The sequence below is a fragment of the Centruroides vittatus genome, unplaced genomic scaffold (genome assembly GCF_030686945.1).
Source record: "Centruroides vittatus isolate TY-2023 unplaced genomic scaffold, ASM3068694v2 scaffold_373, whole genome shotgun sequence".
NCBI lineage: Eukaryota > Metazoa > Arthropoda > Arachnida > Scorpiones > Buthidae > Centruroides > Centruroides vittatus.
Window position 1 is genome coordinate 303,346 of NW_027122704.1, and position 21,572 is coordinate 324,917.

General features: G+C 33.2%; 2 protein-coding genes across 2 annotated transcripts in view; one reads left to right on the plus strand and one right to left on the minus strand.

Moving 5' to 3' along the window:
- Positions 1 to 524: 524 nt before the first annotated feature.
- Positions 525 to 1,127, minus strand: LOC136988644 (uncharacterized). The gene is made up of 2 exons (XM_067286553.1): positions 967 to 1,127; positions 525 to 885 (listed from the first exon to the last, which is right to left on the minus strand). The coding sequence occupies exons 1-2, from the start codon at positions 1,125 to 1,127 to the stop codon at positions 525 to 527; spliced, it is 522 nt and encodes a 173-aa protein (XP_067142654.1).
- A 7,096-nt stretch (positions 1,128 to 8,223) lies between these two features.
- Positions 8,224 to 21,572, plus strand: part of LOC136988645 (uncharacterized) — a 48,892-nt gene continuing 35,543 nt past the window's right edge. Inside the window, exons 1-2 of the mRNA XM_067286554.1 lie at positions 8,224 to 8,289; positions 15,267 to 15,483. Of these exons, the coding sequence (XP_067142655.1) occupies positions 15,282 to 15,483 (202 nt within the window). The 5' untranslated portion in view covers positions 8,224 to 8,289; positions 15,267 to 15,281. The remainder of the gene's footprint in view (positions 8,290 to 15,266; positions 15,484 to 21,572) is intronic.

Here is a 21,572-nt window from a genome sequence, read left to right on the forward strand (position 1 = left end):
AACACAACAGTTCTCGTAACTACTTCCTTCTTAAGTGACAAGTCAGTTCATCCATCACTATTATAAACAGTAGTAGACTGAGTGTTGATCCCAGATGTCATCCTACCTTCACTCCAAATTCCTTTGATCTGCCCCTTAGAGTCTTGATTGTAGTCTTTGTGTCTTCGTACATTTCCTTGATTATCTCCTGACTAGCTTCTTTGAAACTCTTAGACACCATTATCCCACCTCCTTGGATACTCTATCATATGCTTTCTCCAAATCTACAAAGACAAAATATACTTCCTTATTTCCTTCTAGCCATTTCTCCTGAATTTGCCTTGTCACAAAAAGTGCATCAATTGTTCCTCTGCCTTTCACAAAGCCAAACTACTGTTCATCAATTTCTATCATCTTCCTCAATCTACTTCTACAATATTTTCAAAAATCTTAAATGAATGTTTCAGGAGTTTTATCACTCTGTAATTACCATACATTAATAGGTCTTCTTTCTGTTTAAAGATTGATACAATATCATTTCTTTTTCATTCATCTGGAATTTTTTCTTCTGTCCATGATCTTTTTAGTATGTCAAAAATCCACTTCCTCCCACCTGGACCTATGGCTTTAAACATCTCTATTACAACTCCTGAGGGTCCTCCAGCCTTTCCACTTTTCATAGCTCTAACAGCATTTTCTACTTCCTCTCTTGTTAGATCCTCTTCTTGCATTAGGTTTTTTTCTGTGTCTTCCAATGTTCCTCGCTCATTTTCTTCATTTAGAAGTTTATTGAAACATTCTCTCCATCTTATTATCTGTTCTTGTGTCAACACAATTCCTTCTTCATTCCTCAGTACATTACTTTCCAGAATGTCTCTCCTTGCTTTTGGTCTGTCCCTTGCTATTCTATAAATTGATTTTTCCCCCTTTTTTAGTTTCCAGTTTTTGGTACCAATTCTCCCATTATCTGTCTTTGGCCATCCTTACTGCTTTTTGAACTGCCTTGTTACACTCCTTGTATCCTTATCAGCTTGACTCACTTCTCTTCCAAAGTTTAAGAGCTTTTTTCTCTGCTTTACTGCATCTTGTAACTCCATTCCACCATCAAGTCTCTCTCCACAGATTTCTTCCTTTCCTTGTCTTGCCATGTACCTCTTTTGTAGTTTTCCTCATGATATTTGCCATCTCATTGCACTCTTCACTAATATCACTCCATTCCTTTCTCAGTACTTCCTCCATTTCCCCTTCAAGATCTACTGGAATTTGCCAGCCAACAAGGACATAGTTAAATAACACAGACTTCTTGGTTATGAACTTTACATGGAGAGAGAAAGATATTTTCACCTTTCAGTTTTCAGATCTTGAGTCTTGGCTGGTATTCTAAATTCTCTTTTTTATCTCTCTCTCTCTCCATGTAAAGTTCATAACCAAGAAGTCTGTGTTGTTTAACTATGCCCTCTCCAACAATCACCTTAGTGTTTGACTCTGCTGCTATCTTAGATTATTTCTTAACATCAATTAATCTGACTAGACCTTCCTCTACAAGTTCTTCTCTCTTGGTAAACTATGTGTTCACAATTTTTAAGTCATGTGCCTCTGATATTTCTATTATTCTTTCTCCTTATTTCTCTTTCCATATCCCATGCCTACATGTACTCTCTCTGCACCTTAAGCTCTTTCCCCTACATGGCCATTTAAATCTCCTCCAACTTTGATGATTTTCCTCTCTTTCCATTTTCTACAGCATCTCAGAATTTATTGATGCCCAAGCAAAATTGAAAGTTGGTTCAGAATTAATATAAATAATTTACAATCTATATTTTTAAAACATTTCTTATTCATATCTACCAATCAAAAATGCATAGGTTTACATTCTTGGATAAGGAATATCTTTTGGGACCAAAATACAAGTGAAAATGAATATTGATATATACTGTATATAGTATTTATTGATTTTCTACCCAAACGACAAGTCCAATAGAACATGGTATATTTTTATACCTGATTATAATATTCAACAGTAGGAATTCTATCAGGAAACATCAATTTCACAAGAGAAAAAGCTACCAAATTATAAGTCCTTAGTTTGAAATTCTGATCATGAAAAATAGAAATATGTATTTTATTTTATTTACATTACATAAAATGGGGCGTTATCCTATGGGCAAAAACGGCAATTGCCTGGGGTTCCAAACCAATCTTCTATAAGAAAAATTTTCTCCCAAAAAATTCCTTCAAAGAAAAATGTCTGAAGTCAACACTATAGTATATGGGGCACCATGAAGTTATAACACACCACTGATTACATATTAAGCCTACATTGGAATCACTATTACTTTATAATAATTTTTTAAAATCTAATTACATAAACATTTTTCAATATCTAAAATACATGGTGTATTAAAAGTCTCCGTGATTTAAAAAAAAAGTTTGTTGCATTGAATGGGTCGCATTGTCAAGATTTTATCGTTATTTACTTTTGAAACAATAGAAGGTGCTGCAAGTAATTGCAGCAGCTTCTATTGTTTCAACGTCATGTTACACATCAATTGAAAGAGCTTCAGCTATGGGTAATTTTCCAGCAGGATGGTGCATCTCACCCATCACTTCTCATATGAAGAATTCTTTAACAGATGGATTAGCAGAGATGGTCTCATACCCTGGCCACCAAGGATACATTAAGGATAAAGTATATGTGAAACCAATTACAGATATTAACACTGAAGGGAAGAATAATTGAAACTTTTGTGACCAACATCATTTTGAATGGAAATTATATAAGATTTTCTATTTATATACTGTGTTCTGTATTTAAAGAAAACAATCATATTTATCATTGGTTATTTGGCATATTTTCTGTTTAAAAATGTATATACATATTACAGTCACAAATATGATTAATATATTTAATTATTATGAACGTTTAAATGCTATCAAACTCTAATAAATGGAACCAACATGACTATTGGTTGTGGATTGCACAAGTCAAACACAGAGGGGCCCAAAATTTATTCTTTTATATACATATATGAAATCAGGAGCGGATTCCACGGTGCTGCCGGGATCTCATTGACAAAACATATACAATTAAATCAATTTTCCCAATTAAAAATAATGAAAAGTGAATTAATCCGTTCCCAAACCCTAAACAATAGCCATTTCGATAAACTTAGACATCAATACCTATAATGTAAGATAAAAATTACACAATTAAATGCCCAAAACAAAATACAGTGGTGCCTCGAATAACGGCGCTGCGAATAACGGACTTTCTGGCATAATTGGTGACTGCTCCATGGGGTGCGTTCTTTAATAGCGGTCGCTCTGCGTCTCCGCTACTACGGGAGTGCGCTGCTGTTTGTAGGCATTTAGGAACGACGGTGAAAGAAAGATGGCGGCACCCGCACTATCGATAGTATCGTGATGGAGGAATCTAATTCTAAAATATGAGCTTTAAAAGGCAAAAGAAGGGACCCAATTGTAAAATTTAACCATAAAATGGATTATTTGTTGAAAGAGTATTCAAAATAGCCACGAAAAAAATTAGAATGCCGGCTACCATCCGAAAAAAATTCGTAAAGACACTTACATCACCGCGTGCACTAACTCGCGCTTTCACAATTTCTAAATTTTCATTCATAAAACCATATAATGGACCCGGAAACGAAACTATCTGAGCCATGGAGGACGCCATGTTGCTTTCCATCGTAAACTACTGCTACGAGCGGCCGTTTTTGCCGTTCGACGGCGCGCACTCCCACCGGAATTTAGGAACGCGTTCCGCAGGAATTTTTAAACGGATGTCGCTCGCGCAGAGTTACACGGAGGAATAAAAGAACGCACCCAATGTTTATTTTTTTTTAATGATACAGTACGGTTATTTTATTCTGCGGAACGAATTAGATGTTTTAACATGTATTTCTATGGGAAAAAGCGATTCGTATAACGGACGTGCACCTGGAACGGATTAAGTACATTATATGAGGCATCACTGTACGAAAATGATAAAATACACAAATACTATATAATAAAATGAAAATTGCCTTCTTGAAGATGGTGATGTCCCGTTTCTTAAGGCCAATATGGAGTTGCTTGGCTTTCTCACAGATTTCTTTCTGAGATTATATCAATTGCTTTTCATTTATCCCCGCTATGAAAAGTTTTCCCATCTCCTCTGTAATATGCGACAACCCGAAGGCTAATGCTGTCAGAACTTTAGGCATATTTTTTGCTTTTATTGCTTCCTTGTTCTTAAGAATAGTGAACACTGAACACCGTTGACTTTGGTATCTTGAACGTGGCTGCCAAATTCGTTACACGTGTACCGCTTACGTGCTTCGCGATAAGTCCATTTTTCGTCTCAATCCACTCTCTTCTTTCGTGCCATGGTTAATAGGTAGGGGTTATATATAAAACTAAACACGATAAAAATTAAGCGACAAAAGCAATGAAAACACACGAGCAAAACGCAAGACATGCTTTCACAGGCAGAAAGAGAGAGAACTTGTGCACACAACAGATGAGTTTACGCAGCGATGTCATTTTTTCTGGACCTTTGGGAAGATATAATAAAACAGGTGAAATTTAAGGATTTTTTATATTCTTGCTGTAATAATAGTAATAAACAAATACTGTATTTAATTAGATATTTTAATACATACAGTACTTAAAGTGAAAGAAAAGACTGTGATAATTGTACTAGAATTTTAAAATGAAGTAATATAAATTGAAAATACAATTCTAGGGTATATCTTTCCTTCTTCCAACTAGTTTGAAAATATCTAAGATACCTAATATTGTATAATGTATGAAATAAAACAAATCATTATATGTAAAATCAATAAATAACTCTTCGAATAAACAGTTACGAGTATTGAAATTATGAATATTGCACTGTACTTGTAATATTGATATTATTGTGGAGAATTTTTTGATGAAATTCCGAATTTGGAGAAATTTTACACACACTTTGGGGCTAATCGGTTCTGGCAACCTCGACGAAAGAGGCGCTGTCCATACACATGGCGTTATATTAAAGATATTCATACTACAGTTATCCTTTATCAACGCAACTAACTAATCCCTCGATGCTACCGCGTATATCAAAATCGAGTTCATCAAATATAGTGGTACAGTACTTCGGTACTCGACGATCCTCTAGTTCAAAATTTTCCGAATGAAGCTTTCAAAATCACATTTCACACGTCTAACGTTTAAGAGCATCTTTCCCATACACACTACGAGTATTTTTTACTGTTTGTATACTGTTATATCCTTTACGAAACTTAAAAAGCCTACTTAATATGCCCGATATGCATTTTATCTGCGAACACTACGCAAACAAAATGCGACGTTTAAAAATAAGCGCTTCTAAACAAAGAATACAATATCACATCAGCTGTAATGTGTTAAATATCACAACTGTAGTAATAAAACTACTATTTATATTCTCATTATAGTAACTTATCTTGTTTTGAATCTTACGTATTTAAACGGAACGTATCTCGGAACGTAATCCGAAAAAAGATAACCAACCACTCGATTATGTTAGAATTACATCTAACGTGGACACTGTATCATCCTCATTTCTGATAGGAATTAACAGGTTAGTGGTAATAATGAAATTATTTGACATACAAAAAATTTTAACAATCGAAAATAGATGTTCAATAAGATTGGGTGGTTTGATAAAACGGAGTACTCGTTGTGCAGCTCAATACGTGTTTCTACTTACCATTGTTGCATAGTATAGCATAGTGTCAAATTAAGTATTGTTTAACTAAATTTTCACATCCAATTGCTCCTAATTTTTTGTGTTGCAAGAATTAGGCTAAAATTAGATTCAGATGCGGGCACACTCAGAGTTGATAAGTTGATTCAGTCTTAAAAGCGAAGATGAAACCTACACTTGTGACATTTGCATCCAGAACTTATTACTGCAATAACAATTCCTTGCTGTTTAGCCAGTGTTTCGACTATTAATAAAACTTTAAAGTTGCATTAAAATGGAAGCTTTCTAGTTGGTTTTTCTGGGTGCTCCGTTTTATCATACCCGTTTGTTAAAATAAGATATTTTACAACCTTTAAATCATCAATTACGTAACAGCCGTTTACATGTGAATCTATGGAAACACACTGTAATAAATCGGACAACAGAAGTAGAAGTAAATGAAATGAGGTTGTAGATCTTTTATACTGTAGTTATTATCTTATTTCTTATTTTTATTGAAAAGAGTCTTTGGTAAACGAAAATTCACTTATTACGTGATATGTTTTACAAGCATCAACATACCTCCATATTGTCTATGGTTACGTTTCATAATCGAAGATTATAACTGCTTATAAGGAATTGCCATCAATCAACCTCGTGATTCTAAGTTTAGAAATAATATGAACATCAATTTTTAGATTGTCTAACAATATCAGAAGCAACAAATATTATTCTTGTGCGTTAACGTAAAACATGGATACGTTTGTTTATGAAAAAAGAAAATGAAGTTCAGTTTTGTATCCGGCCCCTCCAAATGCCGAAAACCGGCATCACGACACGTACAGTACATTAGTGTATCTCACACTAGAGACAAATTTTTATCACTTCATCAGAAGTGATAAAAAAGTGGACATATTTATTTTTCTATATATAGTAACTGTGGTTCGAATTTAATTTATTGATAAACCTATACATTTTTAAATATTCGCTGATGTAAATTTTTATAACCGTGTGGCGATTTTTGGCAGAAGTCTTGACATAGAAATACAATAAGACCCCGCTTAACGCCGATTCGATATAACGCGGTCTGCTTGAAGCCTAAAATTTACGCCGATCTAAATTATCGCGGTATTTCATTCTTTGTTATATAATACTATTATTTACGAACACGAACCAATCAGCAAAAGGTGGCAAAAAGGTGTACTTTCTTTAAATCTATGTTTGTTTGGTGCACTTTTGGAAAAAATATAACGTCTTGGATGCCATAGGAAATATCATATATTTATGTGTTATATAATATATATTATTATACAAATTAATATAAAAATAACTTAAAATTAAAATAAAATTTGTTTATTTTTGGCCGCGTGTTCCTCTTTCCCTATTTACTCAATGTTAAAATGATCTCGTTTAGCGCTTTGTCGTCTAGGAACGCATCCCCCGCGTTAAGCGAGGTCTTACTGGATTACAGTCACAATGGGATTTTTGTTAATATTCAGTTTAAATTTTGACTTTGTACTAATACACTGACTTTGCACTTATGAAATTTTGACTTTGCACTGATAAATACAACACATTTTATGTATTTTTATCCAGTTAGATAAATTGCATAACACGTGTTGGGATATTATTCAGCTTTTTTATTACTGATGACAATTACTATTTTTAACAAGATCAATGAAAAATGTACTGTATTTTATTTTTATCGAGTTTGTATTTCGATTGTTCCATTCAAACCGATTTCACCAATAAAAAGACTAAATATTTCCCCCCTTTTTTTTATAGACAATTAATTTGTTTTTAGATATTTCATGAACTTCTGTGTTAATTTCCAAAATTCTGGTTTAGTTAAAATTTATAAAATGATAATTATTTAATATTTGAATTAAATTAGCAAAAATAACAGCACAGGTTTTCATACTCGTATCTCCAGTAGGATCGGTCTTAATGATCATTTTACTCGTTATTACCATTTAAATTGGTATTTTTTATATAAAACAATCCCTACTTTCAAAATTATTTTCTTTTTTGTTGCCATTTTGTAATAATTAAAAATATATAAAAAAAAATTTAATAATAAAATATCATAACAGATGGTGCCATATACGCAGTATTAAATGTTGCCGGGAAAGTTAAGCAACTCTGATAGGATTTTCTAATTTCAAATTACACGGCTTTTCGAACTTAGACTTGTTGAAAGTTTATCTCGTTATTCTAATCCATCGTTTTGTAAATAATATAAATAAAAATATTAAATAAGTTGAAAGGGGGGTTTTATATCGTAGCGTATTTGAAATTATGGAACTTTCTTCTTGGTCCAATTCTGTTCGAGGCCCGGGAAAGTCGTATAAGAACTATTGCCAGCTTTTTTTATTTTGTATTTATTATATAAAATATAATTTCGTATCTTTTGAATGTTTTGATAAAGGTTTTGATAAGAAAAATTTTTAACAAAGATATTTTCAAAAGTTCTCAGTACGTCACTACCAGTATTATCGCCTATTTTAAAAGATAAATAGATAAAAACAGACTATAAAACAAAAATAAATTAAAATTCTAATCAAAACTAGTTGAAATTCGAGTATTTTTCTAGCAATAAGGTAAGTAATAATAATTGTTTATTTTAGTTTCAAAATATGAAATGAATACAGTATTAATCATTAATTTACTTAAAAATATATATATAAATTGTATGTTTTAAATACTCATACACATATTCGTAACAATTTAAAATGTTAAAGTACAGTTACAAGAAAAAGAAACAAATATTAATTTAAAATAAAATATCAGAAAATTTTTCAATTTATTTACTATTTTTTTATTTATATTATGTACTAAACGATAAATTAGAATAATGGGATAAAATTTCAAGTTCGAAAAGCCGATTAATTTGGATAAAAAAAAAAAAAAAAAAAAAAGTCTAGCAACGAGTTGCTTAACTTTCCTGGCAGCATTTAAAACTGCGTTTGTGGCACCATCTGTTATGATATTTTATTATAAAATTTTTAAAATATTTTTAATCATTATAAAATGGAAAAAAAACTTAATTTTGAGGTTAGGGGTGGGTTTTATAAATGCTAATATCGAGTAGAATCGTCATTAAGTCCGATCGTCCTGAAGATACACACAATCCCCTTTATCTCCCCACCGCCTCGACTTTTAACCACCAAAATTTAATAGTCTCAATCCCCTTAATTAATAAACCTCCCTGCAAAATTTCAGAAATTTTTGACAAAAAGCACAGGCGTTATTAAGCCTCAAAGAGAGTGAACAAAATTGTGCTCCCCACATATACATATACACTAAGGCCGCGACTCCACTAGCATAAAAACGGCCGTAAAACCCCTCGCCGTAAAAGCTTTTAATCGCGTGACCATGATATTTTACGCCTGAGCAGGTCGTAAAACCAACGTAAAAGCGAGTTGAGCAGCGTTCAACTTTCGAAGCGAATACGGCCGTAAAACGGTACCATCCACCGATCAGAAGTCAGTGAAATCTAGGTCATTGTGACACGGTGCGAAAATGGCGGAAAACGAGCTTTTGTGCACGTTCTCTCGTGGCTACTAGGAAAAGAACTGGAATAGATCCGGAAAGATTTATCGAAAACATCCGAAAGTATTCATATATCTACGACAAGAGGTATCCCGATTATAATAATGAATGCCTAAAACACGAGATATGGACGACCAAACGAAAATCCTTCATTTAGCGGAGCATATAATAAAAAGTTAAGCTTATAAGTGCTGTATATCAGTGGTGGCCAACTTTTGTGTACATAAGATCTACTTTTTATCGTAAAAATGTGTCGCGATCGACTTGTTGTCATAGGCATAGTCTAAGTGGGGAGGGGGAAGTGTGAAATACATATATGTTTATACACTGTTTCAGTACGAAGAGCACTCACTGCTTATGAGTCGAGTCATAACTGCATGCATACAGTTGCGTTCGGTTACAAATATAATACATTAAGTCAAGACAACGCTAGCGATCGACCAAAATTGGCTTGGCGATCGACTTGTTGGCCACCCCTGCTGTATATTATCTTAATAACACAATAGTAAAAGTTAATACATGAAAGTAAAGATATTATTTTTACTACATTTGTAATTATACAGAAAAAAACTCGTAGAATATAATCATTGTCTTTATATCGATATATCACGTATACAACCGTAATAGTACCGTCGCCGTAAAAAGCTTCGCTAGCAGAACCTCCCCCGCAATCCGAGCGCAAACGCAAATAGGTCAGGTCACGTGATTAAAAGCTTTTACGGCACTTTTTACGCTGGTGGAGTCGCGGCCATACATACATACAGAAAAATCCCCCTGAATCTTGCATTTCACGACGTTTCAAGGTCCCCCTAGTCCAAAATTGTAAAAATCTTGGGGATCATTTTTTGACCGATCGCCATACTTTCCTTCTGTTAAGCTTAGTTCACACTGAGCGAATAGCGAAACCGAATGCGAAAAGCGATTGCGAATTTTAAGGAGCCAATCATTTGCAAGCGAGAGAAAACGTCATTTCGAAAAACAAAATGGCCGCTTCCGACATTCCGTCGTTAACCACGTTTGTTTATTTATTGAGAAAGAATGATACGTCAAAAAGAAAACGATGCTGGGTGAGAGGAATATTAAACATCCGTAATTACAACATTTACTCTATTGCGTAGGAAGTTTCTGCAGCCATCTTGAAAACAACAAGAACCACGTGACAACTAGCGGGAATACGATTGGTGGCGAAATTTTTTCGCTAGCGAAAAAACTCGACGGTTCCGAACTTCGAAGCGATTCGCGAAATGGTAAAATTCGCCGGAAACGACGTCATGTCTGACGTGTTATTCGCTCTGTTTTTCGCTTTCGCCAGCGAATCGCGTTCAGTGTGAACTAAGCTTTATATGTAACAGCCGGAAAAGTAAAAATCAGTAGTTCCGAATTCTCAAAAAAGATTATTTCACTTCATTGTTTGTATATATCTATGCATACAAAAGTCAAAATACGTATGTACTGTACGTTTGTTACGTAAAGGCTTCTACACCGTTCAAGGTATCCGCACTTAACTTGGCAGGGGTATTCTTCGACGTCCTAGAAAAAATGCTGTAGGGATCCCCACCACTAAATACTGTAAAGCCGATTCCCACTTAACTTTAGACCGAGAACTTTTTACGTTTTGCAATTTCATTATTCTAAATACTCGCGTCAATAAATATACACTTTACTAAAACAATTACTTTTATCACCCTTTTTTAAGTGAACCTCGCCGATCTTCCACTCCCTCAAAAGCGCGAGAAATGCCGGCCACATGCAGCTAGTTACCGATGAAAGTCAAAATACAGTAGAAAGTAAATTTAAATGTCTGCTTCTAAACCAATATGTGAATTTTTAGAAATTTCCAACAAAGATTTTAGAAATTTACAATCTACTTAGAAGGAATAATTACAATATTTTAGCCATCATTTCGATTTACGAATTTGCAAAACGATATCGTAATAACAATTTACGACAACCATTTGGTACGAAAATATTAATAGATGGATTAATAATCAAAAGATTGAGTAAATTTTATTTAATATTATATCTTTTTAGTATAAAGACTTTTTGGCCAGATGGCCAAGCGGTCAAAGTGGCAGTTTATCACTCTGGGGGACCCCGGTTCGAATCCGGAAGGGTCGATAAGGCCCCAGGAATTTTCCGGGGAGTTGGTCCGTTCGGATATGTCGGGCCCCGTCCTTCATCACCCGGCCGCCCCAAAGTGGGCCTGGCCGAACACATAACGGGCTTGCTAAAAAGAGGTCCTCTTAGGTGCCTACAGGGCGGAAAGAGTTCAAAAAAGTACGAAGACGTAAACAAGGAAATAAAATTACAGCAAAAATGAACAATGTAGAGAAAAAAAAACCTTGAAGTACACGAACTATCGTATTTTGCGAAATGATAAATTATCCTTTTTATTTCTTATCTCAATCTTATCTTAGATATCATTAAAACCCAATGAAGCGGTTCTGTTTGTTTATTTGAATTGAAAAATGATTATTTCCCTTTCAAAATTGACAGTAAAGTAATAAAAATTCTTAATCACTTGAAAAATTTTTCCCTGTTTAGAAAGTCACTTTCCTCGCTGACGGAGAAGCATTCGAATATAAAGTAAATATATTTTAGCATATTTAGAGGATTCTCAAACTTTTCTAATCTTAGTTTTAGAGACACATTCCTATTAACTAGTTTATTATTTAATTCAATATAGTTAATATCATTATCATGCAGATATTTAGAATAGTTTTTACACTTTCGTATGACTTCTCGACCGGAGTAAGTTATTATTTTACGAATAATTCGGTCATTTCTTTGAATGAAATGAATATGATACGTTTGTAAAGCGCTCGGACCATTTTGAACGTGATTAGCCGGATATCGTACGAGAAAAATTGACTTTAGGCAAACGGAATCGGCTATGACTGTTAAGAATAGCATAATCAAAGATTTAGTATCAAAACAAATGTCTCTACTGTCAAACGTGTATCATACGAGGCTGCTTTATGTGTAGTTATAGTAAAAGGCAAAATTCAAGACTGTACTTAAAGAATATTACAGCTCGTCTAGCATTTGAGACGGCTCATGATAGGCAATGTAGCCTACTACTAAAGACTGGAGAAGAGTTATTCGATTTTAATCTGATGGATTCAGTTCTGTTCAGGATTAGAGTTAATTTCGTACCGTCCAGTGGTACGAAATATACTTGCTGGTATATTGCACTCCCAATAGGATTTTCTAGCTGACAAATGATACTGTGAGGGAAAAGCAAATGGAAAGTCACGTCAGAATGTGAAACATAGAAGAGGTTAATATGAAACATCTAGTGAGATGGATTAATCGAATAGAATCCAGGATATCTAGAAGGAACTGTTTTGTATTGTGTCCCTGACATCCTGCATGGAGTTCCAGATGTACTGTACTGTACTGGGAAGCTAAATAATATCTAGATTTGATCGACAGTACGACGAAAACAATTGAAGCTGTGATTCCATCAAACAGACAAAATATTTACTTTAAAGAAAGTAATCGATAAACTTATATCTCCCAATGTAATGTAATATTTAAATTTAATTTTTTTCTTTATAAATATTAATCAATCACTAAGGGGCCGTCCATAAATTACGTGAGAGTGATTTCGGCCATTCTAGACCCCCACCCACCCGTGTAAGAAACCGTAATATTTTCTTTGATCTCCCCTCCCCTTCCCTATCTTACGAAATATTTAGGTATGATTTTATAGAAAGATTTTTTAAAAAAATTTTATGAAACCCTAAAAATCTTAGGTCCAAAATATATAATTATTAATTAATTAATATGTACTATTATTTATAAAGACTTTAAGTGAACAAATTTAAAAATATAAAAGTTTAATGAATTCGAATGAACAATTTATTTTAAGAACTTTATTTTTTAATTATTAACAATCTTTTCATTATTATTATCATTAATCAACGTCATAATATTCATTTTTATATTAATTTTAATTTTCACAAAACGACGCATAAAACTTTGACAGATCGACTAGCTACTACACGTGTAAACAGAAACGTCATACAAAACAAAACAAGAGAAAGAAACCACCAGACTGCCTTTTTCCCATGATAAAAAATGTGTAGAGCGTGAATCTGCTAGCGTTATTATTCTATCACGTCACACGAGATGGCATTGGTACAACGAGCGTTCTTAATAGAAACTGCCGAATTGAAGCCAAATTCAAAACTCCACCACTCAACGAGATCAAACAATAAAAATAAGAATATTACGTAAGACAAGATCCATTAACCCCCTACTCCTGAGTAAGAAATCATAAGAAATCCTTGATCCCACCCATCCCAAAATACCTTACGTAATTTATGGACGGCCCCTAACCACCTTACGACTGTTGAGAAACATTTATTTAAAAACACACCAACCTTTTCAGCCTAATTTATAGGCAGGCCATCATATGATGATATAGCGTATTTACAATTAACACTTTTTAATGTTTGAAAGAACAATGTTCCACACGGAATTTTTAAAATAATTCTTATTGCCATGTCAGTACTAAGATAGCCTTTTTAGCAGGCTAAACTATGGGTTTGTCCAGGAACACAATGGGGAACCGGTTGGTTCAACATATCCAGACGGACCACCCCCGAAAAATTCCAGTTCTCAAAATGTCAGTTCTCCTGGATCCTGGATTCCCTCGAAAAATTCCTGGAGATTTTGAACCCGACAGGATTCGTTCCCGGGTCCCAGAGCGGTAAGCTGCCTCCATAAAGTACAGAATGGCTGGATGGTTAAGTAAAATGTATATAAATAAATATGTGGTACGATCCAAAAGTTCGGGGAATGCAGTAATCTACGACAACAAAAGCATGTATTGAAGTTACAGCGTATGAAATGGATTCTACCAAAGCACGTCTACGTGTTCAGGTTAATTTCACCCATGTCATGTGATTAAACCGCGAGAGCTGCTGTTTTTTTTCCGGAGACAGTTACCTTTGTTCTGCGACGTAATCAAAGTGGAGTTTCAAGAACAACCTCCAACATTAAATTTTGTCAGCGTTTAGGTAAAACACCTACGGAGATTTTAAAATTGCTAAGAAAGGTGTACGGTGATTCTACGGTGAAAGGTCACGGTGAAGTCGAAATGTTGGAGGTTGTTCTTGAAACTCCACTTTGATTACGTCGCAGAACAAAGGTAACTATCTCCGGAAAAAAACAGCAGCGCTCGCGGTTTAATCACATGACATGGGTGAAATTAACCTGAACACGTAGAGGTGGTTTGGTAGAATCCATTTCATACGCTGTAACTTCAAATGCATGCTTTTGTTGTCATAGATTTACTGCATTCCCCGAACTTTTGGATCGTACCACGTATATTGTTTAATCTTAAATAAAATACAAAACTTATTTGACTTTCCCCAATGTTTATGAGAACTACACCACTGCTTATACATCTGGTATTGTTTTTGTATTTTTATTGTTTTCCTTGTTTTTGAAGTATTTACCAGTATATTGATTTCATCTTTAAAATTCAGTTTTATGACTAAATGTCCTTGTCAGTTTTGTATGTAATTATCTCGAAAACTTTGGAACTAAGCTAGAAGTTTGTCCTTGGAAAACTACCTGGACACGTAGCACATATTTCATATTCTTATCTCTGATTTCAAATTTATATTTCGTAACCGTATTTAAAAACTGGTTACAACTTGCTTCACACGCTTAATTACCGAATATAAAGAGAACTGACAATTCAGATGATCATGTACTGAATTCTAGAAATATTACTCAAGAGACTACTTATTTATTCTATAGTATTATTATATAGGGCCACAGGCTATAATTGAAAACATTTATATTATTATTATTTTAATATAAAATTAAACGTTTATTCAACTGAAATAATATCTTGTTTTTTACATTTTTTCTGCGGGTAATCATGTAACTCAAGATAAATATGAGATTGACGATTATACAATCATTGTTGTACATAAAGCTTATTATAGGCTATATACAGTATATATATGTATAAGTTTTTAAGATATAATTTTCCATTCTTTTTCAGTTCTTTGTTTAAAATATGACTCTACAAGCATCTAGATACGTAATTAGAAGTTTGTCCGGTTTAGAAAAATGCCTATCGAATGTTAGATATCAAACCACGGAAGTTTTTGTCCAGGATACGGAAGAAGATATAATTAACGCTAAACCGTTTGAAGAAATACCAGGAGACAAGAGAATACCGATTATTGGCACCGCGTGGACATTTCTACCTTTTATTGGTATGTATGAAGTTTAACTAAAAGGCCTATGTGTGAATTACTTTTGAAAGCAGTGCATATTCTAACGTGCAACAGCACGCAAAATGTGTAATGGGAATTGTAGATTATGCATTGGGTAAAACACATTTGTGCAATAATTAACTGTCCGATTTTGAGTTTCATAAGTATTTCTTTCTTCTGGTTACTTTAAAGTTAAAATACTTACATAAATTACGCAGTGTATGATAAAACCTATTCAAAATGGTACCCGAATAAAATGGAAACCAGCCTAAACAGAAGAAATTATTCGGAACGGAGCGATTTTCTATGTTAAAAAAAAAAAAGAATCTGTTCAAAATGGAAACCTGCGAAGTAGGAAAAATATTCGGTACCGTGCGATTTCAGTTCACACAGGTTTCACTGTATATTTTATTTGGCACACGAAAAAGAGAGTTAATTAAAAGAATTTGTGCAGTATGGGGAAAAAACCTTAGATTAAGGCCTGTTAGAAAGCATTCTTATTTAGATATATCTGAATTATTTTTTCAAATAATAAGCTAATATATTAGAAGAATGAAATATCTTACTTCATAATTTTTTCGATAATTTGAAATTATGGTTATACTAGGCTAAAAACTCTTTCTGAAACAAGTTGCACATAGCTTATAGAGGGTGTCCCAAACTAAACTTGACGTTTCCCAGCTGGTTACAGCAAAAACTATTCATTAGAAAGTCATGAAAGTTTGGGAATGCCTTAATGAGATAGGAATTTTTCTAGAGCAAAAAATGTTAGTTTCAAAAACCAGTAATTGTTAATGTTAGCAATTACTTATTTTATTAAATAATTAGCAGATATGTCCAGCATTGCCTATTCAAACAGTTAAATGGCTGAACGTTAAATGAAAATCATATTAAAAATTTGGTTATTTTAGCTCACAATTGTTATGTTTATCGCAAAGTGTCGAGGAGATCAAATCAGGGGTGTCCGAATTGAGCAAAATGTAGACTTACACGAAGAGTCCCAGAGAGTAAGCACGAAAAACTAGATGCAGATCGGACAAAGAATTTAGGAATTAATAAAGGGGATGAAATTAGGGGTGGGGTAAGGTGTCCATTTTTGTGATAAATTATAATGTATTATAATTAAAGATTTTCGTATAAAAATACTGATTCAAACACGATAGAAGACACAAATCGTATTAAGCAATTAATATAAATAATTGTAATTTCTGATAATGTAGTGATAAATGATAATGTTATAAGTAAATAGATTCTTGACTGAATCACTTTGCGTCATGACAAGACAGATTAGATATAAATAATAATATTTGATATTGTTACTTAAAGTTCAGTTATTAAAACTTTTAATAAAAAAATGAAACGTAAATGTAGCAAAATACTTTTCTGAAAATGAAAAATTATTAACTTTTTTCAATGGTGGATTGGCGTGACAAAGTTTAACCAATAGCATTGCGAGCTGACGGTGCTTTTGTTTATCCGGGTTGTATAAAAAAATCGCTTCCGAGAGAGCAAATCTACGGGAATATTTCATGGGCAGTCTTTCATTGATATGTCTGTCTTCGTCCCTAATCATTCAACTGGCCTATTGTTGGTTGGGCAAACCCACGATGGGTATGAAAAACGTTCACAGGACGGAGAAAGTTTTAAAAAAGCCGAATCACCAATTAGAGAATAGAGTATGCTTTTACGTCCGTCTTTCCTGCACAATGACGAACGTAGAAAAAGGATTGTATTGGAATCGTGTCAAATTTGACTTTTGAGACATTCTGAATCCAAAGACGTAAAAAAAAGACAAAAAAAATTCCATGGATGTGTATATATGTGTGTTTGTGTTGGCGTGTATTTCGCTTAATATCTCAGGATGTGGTAAGGATTAATCAATTTATCATTTATCATACATATATCAGGGGTATTAATGCTATTAAATTTTGGTGGTTAAAAGTCGAGGAAGTGGAGAGATAGCAGCTGGCCATATTTCGAGAGGGGTAAAACTTAATGAAGATTTTATTCGTTATTAATATTTACACTTTTTTATGAACTTATTTCCACCATCAAAATGAAACTTTTTGTCATCTTATAGTAATTAAAAATATAAAACGATTTTATAATAAAATCTTATAACGGATGGCACCACACAATTTTACTTATTTTGATTAATAATATAAAAGCTATTTTTAAAAATAAAAACTCATAACAGCCGGGAAGTTAGGCAACTCGTTGCTGGATTCATTTAATTTCTTTGTCAACAGATTAATTTCCATTTTTGCTCTAATCACGATATCTCTTAAACGTACACTTTGTTTAATTTTAGAATATAAAATCCTTCTTTAAATAAATTAAGGCTTTTGCACAATTAGATAGTATATACTTTAACCTACAATGTCTTAGGAGTGCCGGAATTTTCTTTTTACTATTCGCAAAAAACCTGAGTTGTTATATTAATCAGTGCTGTAACTAGCTTTTTGCGTGTCCTATGAAAGATTTTAGTTTGGCTCCTCTTTTTTTTTGGAGAAAAACATAAAAACAAATACTATAGAAATGACTAGTTATTTTAAAACTTGAACTAAGAGCGGTACGGAATCTGTCCACATGGTAGAAAATTTAAAATTAAAATATAATACTGGTCATTTTTTGATACCCAATTTCAAAGTCTTCTCTTCGTCCTGGACCCTGAGCTTGTGCACACGTTGCACAAGCACAGGATCCGTTGCATCTACCTAGTTACAACGGCAGTGATATCAATATCAGTAAAGAATAAAAGAACAATTCATATGTTCAGATAATAATCATTTGAAAAACTGCGATACGAAGTACCTTGTATAACAACTTCCACTATTAACGCTCTTATCGTGAACAACAACAAGAGAAACATCACCAGAGAATAAAAAAGTCTATTATTTTATCGCTGACGTTATTATCGTATGAATTCTGATATAGATTTTGTGTCGTAACAATGTCTTTCAGGTGTAAACAAATCTGTTGCAATATATATAAACCATTAGACAAACAAAGAATTTCATATTTGTACACTATCGACATTATCAGACTTCAAAAGTTCAGTGGCTTGCTGTCATTGGAAGCGATGGAAGCGTTGCTTCTACCTTCCAATGACATTCCCTTGTATTTTATAAAATATAAATTTTCATATTTTAACGTACTTTGCATTAATTAAAATTAATATTTTATTATAATTGCATTATGTATCTTTTACAAATTTCTATACTACATATGAAAAAAACGATAAGACTGCTATTATATATTCGAATAATTCGGTGGCGGAAGGAATGTCGAAACCGGCTCAGTTTCCAATCAGCCAGATTATATAGGCATTAGCACATGCGGTTTAAAGTGCACCAACCTCACCCTGTTTAGCCGGTAGAAGCGACACATGCGTAAAGCGTCCAATTTTATATCCCGGACCGGTTCTGGGCTGTTAGCCGCCTGCTAGATATTCGGTCACCCTCGCCCCGATTATGTGAATCATGGGCAGACTAGATCAACGGTGGGAAACCCCCGGCCCGCGGGCCAGCTACGGTTCGCGAAAAGTTTCTATCCGGCCCGCGAGATCTTTAATAGATTATTAAATTGGAAAAATAACTATTAATTAGTTATTTTTCCAATTCTTTGTAATTTTCGAAAACGATAAGAGAAATAAATGTAGTAATTAACTTTTTATTTATTTATTTCATATTTGCAGACTAAAAAATTACAAGTCACAAGAAGGCGTCAATTAACTACTACGGCCCGCGGAAATAACGTAAAATTTATTCTGGCCCATGTTATAAAAACGGTTGCCCACCCTAGACTAGATTTATAACTTAACCCAACTAATAGGAGTTTACTGGCATGTTTTTATGATAGTTCTGTATAGTTGACAGGAGTTTAAAAAAAACTCCATTAAAATATTTGATATATTTACTCCGCGTTTATTCCGCTCTCTCATCTTATATTACTTACGGATTTCAATGTTAAACCGGTGATATTACGATTTAGTGTGTCCCATCTGTAAGGGGATGGAGAAAAAACGTGTACAATTCTAGTACAATGTTAAAAAATTAACCGTTACTTTGGCAGCATCATTTACAACCAAATTTAATGAATGAGACATATAATGGTACAAAAAAAAAAAAAAAAAAAAAACTCTAGAATTTATTTGCCTTAAATTTACGATTTATATATCCGTTGTCATAAAAATTTGTCTTCCCAAGACTACAGATATTCAGGTACAAAGTAACTGGTTTCGACTTATTTCTACTAAGTAGTAGTTAAATAATTAAGAGATTAGGGAATGGGGACATAAATAAAACCCTGCTGAAAGAGCCAGAATTTTACTTAAACAAAAGCTTAACCGAACCAATTACTAGCTCAGTACAGTGGGGAACTGATTTCCGTGTACAGTACACCTGGTACTAAAACGAATTACAGTAGTTAGAAAACAAATGACTATTAAGTTTAACATATTTACATCTATGGTGAGAAACGTTTAAAATCTACAACAGCCCTGTGATGTCCTTTGAGATATACTAGTGACGCGACAAAAGAGGCATTTGACATTGACCGGTATCGGCACCCTCGGGATTTGGCAGCCTGTGCATGCACGCGCCGCACTCCTACCAGGACGTCTCTGATTCCATTCATTAGCCAGTCGTAGGGAGCTATTTCACTAAGTGGATTGTTTTAAGATTTAAAAAGTAAAGAATATTTTGTTATTTTTATGTACGTTTCTTCACAAAGTTATATTTAATTATAAGTTTCTTTAAAAGTATATTCATACAATTGAAGAATAGTTTTTTACTAAGCATGTATATTCATCACACATTTTGTTTTACTAAGTAAGTTTTTTTTATAATTTTAATTTTAGCCCTTATATCGTGGCTAGTGATTCAAAAATTTATTTTAAAAAAGTTTTGGTTCAAGACCAATGCCTAAATTAAATATAAATAAGTCAACAAAAAATTTCGACATTTTGACGATAAAATTTATGACGAATGACGATTCTTTCGTAAAATTCAAGCAATTTGGAAATCAAAATACAATAGAATTTAACATTGGTAGACAATATAAAATAAATATTGAAAATTATTACGAGATAATTACGATTAATAGATATATCTAAATTAATAGATGTTATACGTTTTTTCTCAAAGCGAGAATTGGCATTTAGAGGGCGTAGGAAATTTATTGAATCTAATAAGAAAGTTCAATATAATTACCTCTGTTATTTATTAAGTACGTCGGATAATCTATTAAAAATACATATAAAGAAGTATACGGTTTTTACTGGCTTATCGAACAAACGAATACGAACGGGCCCCGACGCGCAATTAATTGATTGCCCGTGTAAGTCGGCTTCTAAAGAAGTATACGGTTCTTACTGGCTTATCGAACAAACGAATCACGAACCAATTACTGCAAAAGATTATTATTGAAATCACGATTAAATATCAAATTTTTAAATAAATGTAGTTTGATGTATAATCCGACATACTATACGGTATATACACCAAATAAAATTACTGTATTTAAATATTTTAAATACAGTACTTTATAAATATTTTTTTTTCTGTAAACTTTATACTGTAAGTATTTACACTTTGCTGAAAAGAGACACCGAAAACGTTTATAATAACAGAACACAAAGAAGGGAATTCCAAATCAGTTTCAAGATTTTGTTGTCGCAATATCAAATTCAATGAGCGATTATTTATTGTGATATTGTCACAATGCCGGGCTGCAATTTTGAATCATATTTTTAATTTATTTAATTTAAAATATATGCTTTCTGTAGTGTCTTGCCCCTGTACATCATACTTTTCCGTATACAAAGGAGTCAGTCATACCGGTCATCTAACTCCTTTCAGGTGAAAATTATTGAATTGAAATAACTTCTAGTTAATCGGGGCCTTCTATCACTGGGATATCTACATCTGGTCTTGACTTCCATCTATCTAACTAGGTTATCGAGAGCAAGAAAAGACAGTCGGACGGACGATCCTTAAGATAACCTAACCCACTAACTCTTACATAAGATAACCTTTGTTGTTATACAGTATAAATCAAGTACTATAATATAATTAATATAACAGAAG

What these genes read in the sequence shown, in the direction of transcription:
- LOC136988644 (XM_067286553.1), bottom strand. Translation starts at nt 1,127, where the DNA reads ATGGCAAGACAAGGAAAGGAAGAAATCTGTGGAGAGAGACTTGATGGT. An exon ending in ACAAGGCAGTTCAAAAAGCA is followed by an intron (nt 886 to 966) that starts GTAAGGATGGCC and finishes ATCAATTTATAG; the next exon opens with AATAGCAAGGGACAGACCAA.